General features: G+C 33.9%; 2 protein-coding genes across 4 annotated transcripts in view; both read right to left on the bottom strand.

Moving 5' to 3' along the window:
* The window catches only part of LRRC7 (leucine rich repeat containing 7), a 1,535,715-nt gene that overhangs the window by 70,034 nt on the left and 1,448,987 nt on the right, over nucleotides 1-16,694 (bottom strand). For all 3 annotated transcript variants that reach the window (XM_050804492.1, XM_050804501.1, XM_050804511.1), the window contains 2 exons: nucleotides 14,493-14,633; nucleotides 5,411-5,530 (listed from right to left, as the gene is read on the bottom strand). In XM_050804492.1, coding sequence (XP_050660449.1) covers nucleotides 5,411-5,530; nucleotides 14,493-14,633 — 261 coding nt within the window. The remainder of the gene's footprint in view (nucleotides 1-5,410; nucleotides 5,531-14,492; nucleotides 14,634-16,694) is intronic.
* The window catches only part of SRSF11 (serine and arginine rich splicing factor 11), a 763,374-nt gene that overhangs the window by 197,808 nt on the left and 548,872 nt on the right, over nucleotides 1-16,694 (bottom strand). The window lies entirely within an intron of this gene.

Below are 16,694 nucleotides of genomic sequence, written 5' to 3'. Positions count from 1 at the left end.
AACAGCCTTGTCATCCCTATAGAGGATTTGACCAAATCAGAGTGCAATATCTGAATTTAAAATAACATGTTTTTGCATTTATCTTTTATAATATCACTTTCATATTATTTTCTGTTACATATTGGAGGGAAATATAAAATGATAAGTTATCCATGTGAGCTTGGCAAGTAACCTAATCTCTGAGTATGAGTTTCTTCTTTAACAAAATAATAGTGCTTACTTCATATAGTTGCTGTGAAAGTTAGATAAAGAAATATGTTAAAGCATTTAACACACTGCCTTATGTAAAAATTTAATACATGGAACCAAATATTGTGACTATAGTGACTGTGGCATAATCTGATAGACTGTAGGAGTAACAGAAGTGATGTAATAGGACCCTAAAATACAAACTCTCCTTCTGAAACCATGGTTGTTTTCAGCAATGGCAAAATTTTTAAACAGCAGTTCTTAAAGTATTCATATGATACTGCCTGGAATTTTGGGTGGGGGATTTACATAGCTATAAAATGTTCTTCTAGCAGTGAATCCTAAACTTTTTACACTAACAGACATCAAAATTTGAGATTTTGGGCCGGACATGGTGGCTTTCGCCTGTAATCCCAGCACTCTGCGAAGCTAAGGCAGGCAGATCACTTGAGGTCAGGAGTTTGAGACTAGGCTGGCCAACATGGCAAAATTCTGTCTCTACTAAAAATACAAAAATTAGCCGGGCATGGTGGTGAACGCCTGCAATCCCAGCTACTTGGGAGGGTGAGGCATGATAATCACTTGAACCTAAGACGGGGAGGCTGAAGTGAGCCGAGATCGTGCCACTGCACTCCAGGGTGGGCGACAGAGCAAGATAATGCAAAAAAAAAAAAAAATATATATATATATATATAGTGACTCTGGGACTGCATAGCAAGAAAGGAATAACATCTACCACCTAATTTTACTCCATTAAAAAAAAAAAAGACAACATTTAACACTCTTGGCATTTTTCCATCACTTTGTCACTCTCAGGTGCATAGGACAGAAGCAAAATTCTGAGAAATAAACACTTCTTGTCCAATTACTTTATGTGTCTAAGTTTTGGATCCACAGCTTGGAAGATACTCATATTTGTTCTCTGTAGTGCTTGAAGTGCTGGCTGGCATGGCCATGAGCAACCAAAAATCTATGATAGCCACAACAGAGAGCCACAAGTTCAGTCAAAGACTTTCCATAATTTCCCCCCAAATCCCTACAGTATTACTGTGTTTTCTGATGGCTTAGTTGGAGAAACAAGATTAAAAAAAAAAAAAATCTACAGAGGCTTGGAGAAATAGACTCAAATCAGACACTGGCTAAGAATTCTTTACCACTTATTCCCCTTTGATTCCCCATTCAATTTGTAGTTCACTTTCTATCTTTCCATTCCCATTATGTCTAGCCTAAGTACTCACTCCATAACAACTGCAAAAATAATATTAACTTTTAAAAATGTCATTGTAGAGTCAAATAGAAACCCAATAACTAATAGTACAATTATCGCATCTATTTCAGCAAATTTTGCAGCCCAGGCTAATACTCCCATGACCATTTTTCTTTCCTTAGGTTGATTCTCACTGAATATTAACTTGACTATTCAACTAATATATAATATGTAATATAAACTAAATTTGAATATTTAAAGTGGTCCTTATTCTCTCTACTCTGAGAGGTGATAGGTGGACATATCTATTTATAGGTTCAGGAATCTCAGATTTTAGGCAAAATTGCTATAATATGGGATAATCAGAACCTGCTTATCATAATAGTAGGAAGAAGACACAGTACATTTAGTACATTACTTCTTTCTTGAGTTTTATAGGTTTCTTTACTTACCCTTTAATGTAGATTCCTATGGATTCCATCCCATCATTTAAGCAAACTGCTTTTGCTGATATCACCAATAACCTCCTTGTTGCTAAATCCAAGGAGCCTTTAGTCATACTTACCTTGCTTGACGTTTTTGTGCATCATTTGACAGTTGATCATTCCCTCCTAAAAACATTTTTTCCCTCACTGTTTCCAAGGTGCCATTTTCCCTTGTTTTTCCTTTTACATGTTTCTTAGCGGTCATTGAAATTGAGAGCCCCATCTACTCTACTCCAACTGATCAGCCAAAGCCAATCATAAAACTCCATTTCTTTTTCTAGGATGGGAAGTCCTTAGCTATTTTGGGTCAGTGAGATGTAAGATGAGGCTTGTTGAAAGACTCAGGGAAGAAAGGTTTTGCACATAAGAGACAGCTACTGGAAGCTTGCTTCTCTCTCTTGCTGGATTTGAAAGAGGAAGCTCATATTACCAATCGTCATTGGTAGTAATCTTATAATTACGAGAGAAACCAATTTTAGGATAGAGCCAACAGTGTGGTGGCAGAGCGGAATGGGAAAATAAATCCCTAAGTATTTAATAAGGGAGAACAAAGTACTAAAGTTGAGGCATAGTGTAAACCTCAACTACTTCTCATGTTTAGTGAAGTGTTTCCTTGAAGTTCAACAATGTCTCCCTTGAATTTTCTACAGCTTGCAGTAAAATCACTGTATTGATCCAATCTTTGATTATTTCTTTTCTGCCTATTTTTCCTATGTACTGTACATCTCTTAAATGTTGGTGTTCCATGGAGTTCTGTGTCATCCTTCTGCCTCATTCATGGCTCAATAACACATATTCTGATGATTCCTAAATTTGAAGCTCCAGCTAAGATTTCTCTACTGAACTTAGGATAAATATATCCAAACATCCACTGAACATTTCCACTTGGATGCCTTAAAACTACCTCAAATCAACATGTAAAAACCTAAACTCTTCTCTCTTCCTCCACTTCCACCTATTACTCTTTCTGTATTTCCCATCTTAGTGAATGGAACATCATCACTCCCCTGACCAAATTAGAAGCTTGGGTATCAACCTTGGAACTTTTATCTATCTCTATGCCCTATGTCCAATCACAAGATTGTTTTGGCTCTAACATTTATCATGATATTGGATCTATGAATTTGTTATGGTTTGGCTCTGTGTCCCCACCCAAATGTCATGTCGAATTGTAATCCCTATGTGTTGAAGGAGGGACCTGGTGGGTGGTGTTTATATCATGGGAGTGGACTTTCCTCTTGCTCTTCTTGTGATGGAGTTCTTATGAGATCTGTTTGTTTAAAGGTATATAGCACTTCCCCCTTCTCACTTTCTGTCCTACAATCATGTGAAGACATGCTTGCTTCCCCTTTGCCTTCCACTATGATTGTGAGTTTCCTGAGGCCTTCCTAGCTATGCCTCCTATACAGCCTGAGGAACTGTGAGTCAATTAAATCTCTTTTCTGTATAAATTACCCAGTCTCAGGTAGTTCTTTATAGCAATGTGAGAATGGACTAATACAGCATTTCTTTCCATCACCCATTGTTTCCATTTACTTTCACCTGAATTACTATAGAATCTTAACTAGTTCTATTGGCTCCAGTCTTTCTCCTCGCTAATTCATTCTCTGAAAAGCTATCAGAGGGCTCTTTAAATAAAAATTTGATCATGTCCTTTCTCTGTTTAAAACACTTTATATTCCCATTCTCATTTCCCACAGGATAAATCCCAGCATCATCTGGCTCCTGCATATCTCTCTAGCCTTATTTGACACCACTGCTCTTAGTTTCCTCACTAAACAGGTACCCTTTCCAGGTGGTGTCATAGCCCTGTATCCCATCTTCTTAGGATTAACCACATCATATTATGTTTACCTATGATACTGAATATTACCCAATAGTCAAATTAATAACATGCATAAAATAAATGCCTGTAAATCAGTGGCATTACCAAATATTTTGGATAAAATAAAATTTGATATTTAATGCATTTTTTGAAAGCACTGAAGTAGTCATCAAGGGAAAAATCACTTAGGTTATAAAGAATGTAAGTATGTAATACATATGTAGGTTACAAAGCACAATTATAAAATGAACACTCATGAGCTTAAAAAGTAGAGTGTAAAGAACCATAATTCAATTTTAGAATTAGAATAGTTCCAACGATAATATCCACTTTCTCCCTGATTCCATCCCCTACCTTACCTTTAGAGATAACCACAGTTCTAAATACTATATTTACCATTTACTTATAATAATAGGTTTCTTATGTACTTATGCCTAAATATTATATTTTGAGTTTTGCTTGTTTTGGGATTTGTAAATATGGTATTACATATTTATGCCATCTCTTGAAACATTTTTCCATTCAAATTATGTTTCTAAAGTTAACACACATTATTGTAATTATAGTTTACTAATTTTCATTGCTTTGAAATATTCCTTTGTGTGATTAACATAATTTATTTACATACTCTCCTGGTGGTAAACATTTGTTTTTTTCCAGTTTTCTGGTATTGGAAACATTTCATGTACCCTGAATGACATGTATGATAATTTTTCTACTTTAATACCTTAAGAGGAGAATTGATAGAATGTAGGGTATGTGCATATTCAGCTTTGCAGGAAAATTTGTAACCAAGGTGATGGTGTTTCATATTCCCATAAGAAGTCTAAAAGAGTTTCCACTGCTCTTATACCTACAAACAACTTGTATTTTTCAGATTTCTTAATTTTTGCCAGTCTAGTAAACATAAATGGCATCTCTTTTGCATTTCCCTGATTGATAAAAAGGTTCAGTTTTGTTTTAGTATTTATTTACCCACCTGATTCCCCTTGTATTTTGCCAGTTTAAAAAAACTGTGTTGTATGTCTTCATTACTGATTTGAAAGAGCTTTAAAAAATATATTTTAGAATACAAATTCTCTCTTCTCTCATATATGTAGCAAGTATCTTATCCCAAGTTGTGGCTTTCTTTTTACTCCTGCTGTGGTAATCTGTTATGTAATATTATAATTACCTCCTTATCACTCAGCACACCTTACTAGATAAAAAGGCTCTTGAGGTAAGAAACTGTATCTTTTTCATTTTTGTTTCCTCAATATCTAGCAAGTACTCCACACATAGTTGTACATATAGTTGTTCACTAAATATTTGCTGAATCAATTGTCATAACTTTAGAAATAGTGAATCAAATTTTCTTTTATGCAAACTGGTTACAACACACTGTTAAAGCCAAGAGAGTCAGAAGTATATCACATATCATTCTATATGTGCACTTCAAAGGTGAGTGGTAAGAGGAAAGAGTATCTGTAGAAAGGTTGCAGGACGCTGTTTATAAACATTTATTTCCAACTTTGAACAGCTGGCAGCGTTCATTTTCCATTCTTTTCAGTGTACTTACAGTCAACCAAACTCCTGTAGTAGGATATTATTTACCTTAAAGTTATCACAAACTTAGAAATGATGATAAGACACAAAATATTGATTATATATTGTAGTAGATTGTGCAAGCTTCATGGTTTGTATCATTAATTAAAAATTGGTTACCTTTTTAGTAATGGTGTCCGGAGGTACATCCCGCCTCCCAAGTGGATAAGGATTCCATTGGCCACTAGGAGATACATCTTCTTGTCCATTGTCTAAAATGTTGCTTTGCTGGGACGGGGTCTATTGCAAAAATGGTATGGCATTCTTTAGTGATGTAGTAGAAGTTTACCATAGTTTTCTGAAAAGAGTCCCTAATGATCATGGTAAAATTAAATTTGTTTAATTGCAGAAAAACATACATCCTGAACTGGAAATATTATATACTATTTACTGGGTAAGAACTGTAAATTGAAAGCTTTTTGGAAGCAATTAAAAATGCAATTAAATAACCATCTTAGAGTTGTTCACTGAATTTTAAGGAAAAATTTAGATTAGTTACAGTACCTGAATAAAAATAATCAGAATAAAAATAACCAATTGTTACAATTGTTAAAAACCACAGCACTTAAAACTTGCTTAATTTTAGTATAATCTCACCATCTAGAATAGAAATTGAAACCATATAATGCATAGAATGTAAGTTCTAATATTCCAAGTCATAACCTAAAATAAATTTTATAAGGTTGTATTAATTCTGGGAGAATATGCCTTGCACTAAACCCAAATAGTGCTGACACTGGCATAGTGCAAGATTTATGGTACTATGGCATTATCAACAAATAGCTTTGGGGAGGCATCAAAAATATGCTATTAAAAATGTGCTATTAGAATCGTAGTGTAAGTAAATCATGACTGTTTTGATTACCAAATTTATTTATTTACATAAATGATATATATTAAAGTTTAAACTCTTCATAAATATTTCATTTTGGCTGATTTCTTGCTTATTATTTTTAACAAATACTAATACCTGCCCGTCTTTATTTTGGGTGATTTCATATTCTAACCTGAGTAATAGCAAGCAATCATATACCATCAGAAAGCCTCCAGTGGAGGGAGTATAATGGTATATTTACATATATTTTCATAAAGGTTCCTTCCTTCCCTAGTGTGTAGGATACACAAGTACTGCTTGGTTTCCTGAGAGAATCTTCTGTGGTTGAGCTATGATACTCCAGTGTTTCCTATGTCATTTTCTGCACATGTTCTAAAGGATCCCTACTGATAAAGCTCAGCTAGAGAGTGTGCAACTATACTTTGTGTAAGGAATTGTCCTCCTACCCTAGAAAGGGAGAACTGGGCTATTCTCATCATAACATGTTAAAAATGGGCTGTTTGCTAGGCTTCATCTGGTTACATTTAGTGGTCTTAGTTTGTTCTCCTCTGAAAAACAATGACAGAACCTCCTTACCTGCTTTCTGACCACATGTATTTTTTTAAAAGCATTGCTTGGAAAAATTCTAAAATAGGATTTATTATGACATTAGATGAAGTCTTCCTAGTATCTAATGGATTTAATGAAAATTAACTCAGTTTTCTTCTTGTTCTTTGGTTATGTGAATTCTTTTTTCATAATCCTATCAAAAAGTATGAAAAAAAAGAGAAAAAAGGGACTGAATTTGAGCTCCTGAGTTAGGAATGAATTGATGTGTGTTTATTTGAAAAATTGAATCTAGACAACACGTTTAAAGTATGTGTTACTTCAAAATAAGCAGGTAGCTATTCAATGACTATCTGTTTTCCAGCATTGCTTTTCTAGTTTTACCTTTTCCAGATTAATGTGTTTGCATGTGCCCATACACATTTTTTTCTAGATATGAAAATATGGTAAATAAAAATTAAAATTAAGATTTAAAACATAATTATTCAGGTTAAGCATTACTGGCCAGTGTTTTCTTTTTGAATTTTTAGTATTTGTCTTTTCTGACTTAGTTTGTTTGCTAGTGAAATGGGATAATTAATATGTTCATTTGGCCAGGTCTGTGCAATGTAGATTTTTAAGAAGTGGCCAGAATTTAACATAGGTTTCCTTTTTCTCCATATCCTCTCCATCTCTATCTGTGTTTCCTCCACCACACTTGCTTTGACTGCCCAGACATGGCTCCTAGTCACTGTTACAGAGAAACAGAATTACAAAATTCTTTTTGGTGTTAAAAAATGTGAAATCCTTTTAGTCAAAATTCTAACATAATGGTGTAGGTGCTTCACTAGTTTATAAATTAATCTATTTCTTTTTAAAATTAGAATTAAAAATCACACCATGTCTTTATTACAGGGGCCAAAAGGAACACAAACATGCAGACACATTAAAAAGAACTTTCCACTAGGTAACAAATTAAAGGAACTTCCTGAAAGCAACTTCCTTTTAAGAATGCTCTGGCCTTTTTGTTTTTCTTACATGAGACATCTTAGGAATGACTTAAGTCTGCAGAAATAGAAAAACCATTAAAAACAATTTATTGACATTTGGTGGTGGTGGTGGTGGTGGTGGTGGTGCAGACCAAAAAGAGAATTATGCAGTATGTGCACATTCTTTCCCAAAGGAGTATAGCTATTGTATATAAATTCAGTAGCTTAGCAGTTAAAATTCTATTAAAGGTTAAAAAAGCTACTGAAAAAATGTTAAAAAAATGAAGCTATCACTGTTGAAATTTATTATTCCAGAGAAAATAATTGAACTGAGGTTCAGCTATTAATTCAATTATTTTTTGTACCACATTCTTTGTATTTTCTTTGGATATTTTAAGGAGTAAGAATGAGTTTTATTTTCCTTATCATATATAACTAAAGATAATAACATGGAAAATCATCACAATGCACTATTTCCTTAGCTTCTAAATTCTGCACATCTTTAAATATTTCAAAATAATACAGAAAATAGCTGGTGTGATTTTGTGAAAAACCAGAAATTGTATTTGATAAGACATGCAATAATTCTGAGTAGAAGTCTTGCTGAACAGATGCTATGCCCAGAGATGAGTGTGGGTATTTGTGGATTTAACATTTATAATTTTGACTGCTATGAATGATCACCAAGTGTCTACTTGATCAAGTAATTTCTAATTTTGCTGAGACATAAATGTGCATGCATATGTATGCCTCTTTCTCTATATCTATATATGTCTGCACATTTGTATGAGCATGTGCATGTGTTCTTATGTATATATATGTGTATAAACATATATATGTGTGTGCAGTAGTCACATAACTGAGTTAAATAAGCTTAGGTGGTACAGCAGCTTTGGTAACTGATGGGTGTACAGTATGCTTGTGAAATTATACTTATTATTACAATTATATGAGAGTCGTATTAGAATTTGGCAATTTTCAAAGGTCTCAGGACATATCCCTTAAGAATACAAGAATTTCTTTTGCTAAGTAATTGGCACATAGTTCATAAAGGACACTACCACAGATTCAAAACATCTGCAGTAAAAATTGTTAAAAACAATCATCCCCAAAGTTTTTCCAGTGAAATTATTGTTATATTATTCACTTTCATAATATCTTTTGGAAGAAATAGGTATTACAAAGGTAAAAATATGCCAAGCTTGGATCTAAATGATAGTGATATCATGGGCTTCAATCTGAAGGTGGTAATATAATGCCCAAGTAATTTTTAAACCAGAATTCCATTATAACGAAATTCCACATGAGTACTAAATTATTATTTTGGTAAATTTAGTCACTATCTATAAGAATTTATTTGGATTTATAGGCTGAAAGCTTTTTTCATAATTAGATAGGTAAGTGAATCTTTCTTGAGGGACAGGTAGCCAATAATAAATGCAGCAGAATCAATAGAAATTATAGGCATGAGCTGCCCTGAGGTGCAGCATAAATCTTGCTTTGCTTTCAGCAGAAAAAATGGCATTAAATAAGCCAATAAGCCTTGGCACTAGGGTGAATAAATGCATACCAAATGTTGGTACTATCTGATACTGAGTCATTTGCATATATACAGAAAGAAAGGACAGTAGACATTTAAAAATAGTTTAGGTGCAAATATTGCTATCTAAATTTCTCTAACTCAAAATCTAGTGAGACGAGTATCAACTAAGTAATTTCAATCAACTTCAGTAAAACAGATAGTGAGGCTAATTTCTTCCAGGCAAAATTCTATGATAAGATAATTTATTACATATATTTATATTATTTTAGCCTTCCCTCACCTGAAATTATAACTGATTTATATTAATGCCTAATTCAATAAGCCAGTAAACAGTGGGTGCTATGGTATACTGTTATGGTGGTAGAAATTAAAAAATGAACAAGAGGAAATTATCAATGTCTCCATTATAAAAGAGACCACACTATTTATATTAGCAGCTGGCCACTTGTGGACATGGAAGTAGGAAAGGCCAAGGATTTCCTCCCCAGCCCTGCTTGTGTCTAGGGCTACAGTAGCCTGGATGATTAATAAGTTATTTTCTTGGGTCCATAACCTTTAGCTTTTCATTGCTACCGAAAATAATTCTTGGTGATACTGAGTGCTCAGGAAATGTAAGTGGATCTGAAAGAGCACAAGGTAATTACTAGCATTCATTAAGCTCAGTTAACTAAGAAAGCACTAACCTGTAGCACACAGGGCATGATTGGGGTCATGATATGTTTTGGATTAGTCAATATATTCTACTTGTGTATTCTTTTCTCCATCCTATAATATCTACTTCTCTAGATTGTTTTGAAGGTTATGTGAGGTAATAATGCATAGGTAAGAGGTTTTTAATCTATGAGTCATGTTCTATGAAAATGTTAGGTTTTACAAACATTTGAGAAGGCATCATCATAGAGTAGAAAGAGTATGTATGTAGGCACCAGGCAGAAGCAGATTTAAATTCTACCTACTACTATGCTAAGTGCAGGAGTTACAACAGTGAAACAGTGACAATACAGGTGAGTTATTTTGTGTGACACATGAGCCTCAGTTTCCTCATCTACACAATCGAGATAAATATGCCCTTTAAGGGTTTTATGGGTTGCAAGACAAAATATAGTTAAAGTACCTCATAGCACCAGGTACATAGTAGATTCTCAATAAATCCTTGTCTTTATTTTTCTCCCAGTGGAACTATGTATCCATTCTACCATTAATTTTAATATTAAAAATGGTAGTTTGAATTGACATTTTACAATTTGTATTTCTCTACGATAACATAAAATTTCAAGGCAATAGCTAAGCTTAATTACAAATAAAATACATCCAAAGAAGCACATGGAACCATTAATAACATCATAGAAAGTTGCCTTATATGCTTTTTGGAAAGGCAGTAAATAAATGATAAATGAATAAATGAATGACTGAATGAATGAATAAAAATAAATAGAATACTAATAATTCTGTAATTCAATAAAATATTTATATGTTCTAAATGTTCTGGTTCCTAAGTATTACTAAATTTTCTGGGAAATTAGCATAAGCATCTAAATAAATGAATATATTAAGGAAATTAAATTTATTAAACAAATTTTGTTATATTTGTTGGCATTTTCTTAATATCTTAAAGAGTTCTATAAAATTATAGAAGACGTAATTTACTCTTTATAGTATAGACAGCCTATATGTAGCTTGTAATCCATGAAAAATGTACCATGCTTGATCTGACATGTAATAAATATGAAAAAATGGAAAATATTTAAAATACATTGCAAAATCTTGAAGAGTGTTCCCTTTTTGTTCATATATTCACAATGTAAATAGTTGATCAAGTGCAGAGTTCTTCAAGCTTCATTCATAAATAATTATATCCTTTGATTAGTTTATTACAAATTTGTTTAAAGATTGCCTTGGTGCAGGACAGGAAATATAAAAAAGCTTATTCTTTCTCCTAGTTGCAAGAGGCAAGCCTTGGCAAACAGGGTGGGGATACATGTTTCCTTCGGAGAGCAGCACCTGCACAATGGATGCTACAACTCCATTTCCAGTGCTTAACTTCCAACAGGTGAAAACATTAATTTAGATTCCTTAGGAAACTTCCTTCATTCTTTCTAGGACACCCCAAAGTCATTTGCCACAGCATCTAACTAGAGATAGCCAGTATTATCATTCAAGAATTTTATGAATAAAAGAGACAGCTCCAGAATTTCCACAGGAGAAGAAATAGTTATGTCAATTTTATTTAATGAAAATGTTTGTTTATAAATTGGTCTAACCCTACATTTTAGTGAAATTCTTATGGTTAATGAGTATTTAGGGGCTGCAAAGAAGTCTTAAGGATCCGAGATGGTAATTTTTATTATCTTAAGTAGAAAGACAAACATGTTATAACAGATTTTTATGCATTTCTAAATCAAAGTTAAGTAATTTTTGCCTATCTCCTCTCCTGGGGAGAAGGGTTCAGGGAGATTGAACCTCAATCATGGGACCTGTTAGCAATGGTCAGTGGAGCCCAGGAGGAATAATTGGAGAGACTGCATTTTAAAGAGAGGCTGATTCTAGAGTGTGGCAGAAAAACCTAACAAATTTTCAAATGAAAGCTCTGTACAAGAGACGTATGAGGGTACAAAAGCGAAGGGACAGAGGCTTAGACTAGAGTTCATGGGAGGAAGCAGAGCCCAGAGATATTATTGCAGCCCATTAACTATCCAGTGCCTGATAAGGTTCCTGCATTGGTGACTGGGAAAGTTGTCCCAGATGCCTAAATTCTTGAAGTTTATAGGACTTAAAGTGGTAAGTTTTGGATCATAAAATCTTTTGGAGTAATGCATTACTCGCCCTGCCTATGTATCTTTTTCCTCCCTTGCCTTCTCTATTTTTCTTCTTTTTTTGGTGCAGATAATAAAATGTTGATGATAATTTATTTTGAGGTGGAGTCTTTTAATACTTTAATGATTCTTGATTTGCAATTAATGTGGCTTCCAAAGAAAATTCGTTTTGGTCACCTATGTGCTCAACTGAGGATTATTGAAAGTCCCCAAATATAACTCTGCATTATTTCTTCTTAGAGCTCGCATGAGTCCATTCTCTAGGGTACCCCAAATGACATCAGAAAATTAATATGCTAATACAGTGATACCTAATTTATATCTGGAGAGTAATTTAGATGTTAGGAAACACTGTTTCAAGTGTATTGGCATTTTTCAGACACTGTATATATCTATATTGTCATACAGATTGATAAGTAAATATGGTCAAAAATTTAGCAAAATAGGGGCATCTTCATATGATATAACTTCAGGGGGGTTCAGGCAATAGCTTCCATCATACCAAGATCTCTTTAGTTTGTTCACTGAATTTTGAAATTCCATTTTTTTAGTTTAAAGGTTTGATATGGTTTGGCTGTATTCTCACCCAACTATCACCTTGAATTGTAATAATCCATATGTGTCAAGGGTGGGACCAGGTGGAGACAACTGAATCATGGGGGCAGTTTCCTCCATACTGTTCTGGTGGTAGTGAAGAAGTCTCATGAGATCTGATGGTTTTATAAATGGGAGTTCCCCTGTACAAGCTCTCTTGCCTGCTGCCATGTAAGATGTGACTTTGCTCCTCCTTCGCTTTCCACCATGATAGTGAGGCCTCCCTAGCCATGTGAAACTGTAAGTCAATTAAACCTCTTTCCTTTGTAAATTACCCAGTCTTGGGTATGTCTTCATTAGCAGTGTGACAGCAGACTAATACAAGGTTTGATTTCTATTTAATTGGCAAGCCCTATAAGAAAGGTCCCTATTTAAAATTGTGATATCTTATCTATTCCTTAATGCCGTTAAGTTTCAAGATCTTTTTGAAAACTGGTTTTGTTAGGGAAGAGGATGAGAGTCTTGGGCCTCTGAGAGGACATGAAAAATAGGTTCCATTAAAGTAGGAAATGAAGTAAAAATAGTCACGCTGATGGTGTGTTGGAGCCAATTTGTACTGGCTCATGAGAGCCAACTGCACGTGAATCTTCCCAATTCTAAGTTCAGTGACATTAAGTTGGTACCTTGAAATTAGCCATAGGGAGAGTATTTATATTGCTGACATTGGCAGATACCACAAATCAAGGCCTTGTCTTTGATTTGTTACCAGCACTCCACTGGTCCTGCAGTATAGACCAGGCACAGCAAAAATAGCATTCAAAAGTTTTCAATTTAGTGTTTTTTTTTTTTTTTTTTTTTTTTTTTTTTTTTTTTTTAAGTTATGGTGAGTGATAAAAAAGCTGTGGCTATAAATGTCTTCTTGATTTTGTTATTCTACTCACAGTATGAACCAAACTATCCGCAGTTTGGGAATGTTATTAAAAAACTAGATTAACAATAAAACAGGAATTTGAGGTCTTATGACCCTCATTTTGATGGGGTGAGTCATAATGTTCATTCATTTTATTAAGAGAGAAGTGTTTAGAAGTTACTATCACTCTGTTATCCCTACTTTGCATTGCTTTTTTCATAAAAACTTACTAAGCTAATGACTATATAAATATATAGGCATAATGACATACTGTGAAAATGACTCATTGGTTTCCACTAAAATGTAACTAAGACAGAAGGCATTAATTGATCTACAAGTAAAATGTGCATTCTCAGTTTTGGCTGAATTAAACAAACAGAAATGTTCCTTTAACAATGGAAATGTTTCCTCATTCAGTATATTCCCTTTCAGTGTTCCTACATTTTCATCTAATACCATGCAAACTTGCTACTTTTCCACTAACCTAGTTTCCTAAGCCACAAACTTGTTTCTCATATTTTTCTTTTGGGTTATATTTCCTGCAAAAAAATGGGCTGAAGAAGCACTTATAAGTACCAGCTACTTAATTCTCCTCCTAATTTAGGATTCTATGTCTTTTCCAAAAGAATCAATTGAAATCCAATAATAATTTTGAGCTCTGTTCTCAGAATGCATCACCAGGAGACGACAGGACTATCTCCAAAAAAGTAAAAAGCATATATATATATAAACACAAAATAAAGAAAAACAAAGGAAGAAAAAAGGAAATGAATAATAAGAAAAATGAACCTTGAAGCAACACAAAAAGCCATGTACCTGCTCAATCCAAAAAGCAAAGCTCAATCCAAAAAGCAGGAACCTGATAATCAGTCCAGCTACAAACATTCATTTAGCGGCTAAGAGTTCAGGCTCTACATTATTTGCCCTTGTGCTTTTTGGACTCATAGGAGCCTATAGTAAGCAGGGTTGTATGTACAGCCTAAACACATTAAGTGAACAAACAACATTAATTGGCTTTGGTATGCTGACACATGTAGGGCAGTCCATACTTACTTTCTGAAGAGGTAGTTCTTGATGATCAAATTTAGACTTAGTCTGCAAGTTTAAAGTCATGCTTCTGCCTGCATGCATTGCTGAAATACCTCCATAGGGCAGCATGCCAAGGTTAACTGTATTGTGTTTGTAAGCAGCATTCTGAGTAGAGGAAATAATCATGTGACAGGGTGTGAACACATGCTCAACAAACTGATAAATTACATGAACAGGTTTAAATTTATAACATTTAACTTTAGGCAGGCAAACAGTAACTTTTTAAAAAAACATGCACTTGATCAGACAGAAGCATACAGTAAACAGTGTTAGTTATGCACATAATGAGTACCATCCAAAACTACAGAAAAGACAAAAAGCAAAGAAGATACATTCTGTTTTACATCTGCTGCTAACTCAACGTCATAAATTCTGTCTCTTATACATCGTGATAGTAGTGACTTTGGACAAGTATTATTCATCTGTGGTAATCTAGCCATTTAAACAGTGAGATCTTAAATTTTACCAGCTGCTGATCTTTGTTCTCTTTCACATTGTGAGATCATCACTTGTGAAAGACAAATATTAGTTTCTAATTCTGTCTTAAGCTAATGCATTGCAATGTTAAAGCCAAAATCAGTCTCCTTTATTGCTCAGTCTGTAGGCATAATTACAGCAACTCAGAAAAAACAGCTGGTAAAATGTCATTTGAGCTGACCATAGGCTTGATTGAACTTACTTATTAATTCAGTTAAATCAATCAAATACATTTTATGTGGATCCAAATATTCTATTTTTTGTTTCTTAAAAATTATATTTTAAACTAAAGAAATTTCATAGTAATATTAAAGCAATTATAATTTATTGATTTATTAATGCGAATTATCTAATATATTCAAATACCTACAGAACACTCTGGTGGCATTTGCATTTAAGTGACTGATAGATAATTTTTTTCCTATAAAACTTTATTTAAAATTTAAATGTAAAATTTTAGATACCCTCACATCAAATTGTTTTCACCTGTACAATCTCCTTCTTCAGTCTACAATGGAAATGTAATCATTGACAGCATTTGGCCCCTTTAAGTAATTTTATCATTTTGGAAAAAAAATTTCTCATTTTGGAAAAAAAAGTTAACTTAGCACACTTTTTCTAAGCCAAATATTACTGAACATTAACAGCAGGCAGCTATTCTATTCTGAGGGCATTATTATCAAAGTAATGAGTTTTAGCATCAAAGTTTCATTGACTGAAGCTGAAAGATTATTATACTCCTGATGGTGTGCTTGTCTACCAATCATATTTGTTATGGATCCATTATTATTTCATATAGAGATTTTCCATTGTCACCATGCCAAAACTGAAAAAGACACTGAACATCTCAATCTAGCACTTGGAAAATTCCCTAAGGTTTAAAATTCCTCCAGTCTAGTGCTCTCTCAGCTTCTATAGAACAGAAGCAGTCTCAGACATATGGGTTCATGTTTTAAATTCCCTGTCATAGTGTGGCTCTGCAGTGAAAGCATGGGCCTTGTGGTTAAACTAAAAGAGGAAACAAGCATCTTTTATCTAGGGTAGTTCTTGGAGCTGCCTCTTCAAGGTCAACACTTAGATCTTTCACCAACATTATGTTGAACTGTTAAGCTTATCCAACGTCCAAGTCTCTAGGCAATTGTCTTTTATGTGGAATGGACAGAAATCTCATAATTTCTTGTGTAACTATTTGATTTTCAGGGTTCAAATGACTCAATTAAATTTCACAGGGAAAGAAGCACATTATTTCTCTGGTGCAGTCTGCCTTTGGACAGAATGTTAAGTAGCACAGCTATGTCGAAACTGGTTTCACATAATAAGTCTGTGCTTCAGTACCCCGAATTCACCTTGTTGAGTAGCTGGGAAGTTTTATGAAAGATATAGCCTGAATAGCTCAGTAACTCAGCTGAAAGAAAGAAATGCGACTTGGAGAAAACAAAAGAAAGACCTTCTAGGATCTGATGACCCCAAGCAATACTCTAAGGTAATTTAATTTCTTGGAATTAAATGAGAAGCTATTGAATGTACATTGAAATTGCTTTGAAAAATGAAAGACACCTAGGGAACTGTACACAAACAGAGGTTATATGAAGATCAATTAAGAAGGGAAGTGTCATAGCAATGAAAAATACATGAGTTCGCTTTTTGTTATCTGGGATAGGAAGGGACCTTCAAACATTTGCTGATTCA

Source organism: Macaca thibetana, chromosome 1 (genome assembly GCF_024542745.1).
Source record: "Macaca thibetana thibetana isolate TM-01 chromosome 1, ASM2454274v1, whole genome shotgun sequence".
Taxonomy (NCBI): Eukaryota; Metazoa; Chordata; class Mammalia; order Primates; family Cercopithecidae; genus Macaca; species Macaca thibetana.
Note: the sequence above shows the minus strand (reverse complement) of the source record. Positions and strands in the feature narration are given on the sequence as shown.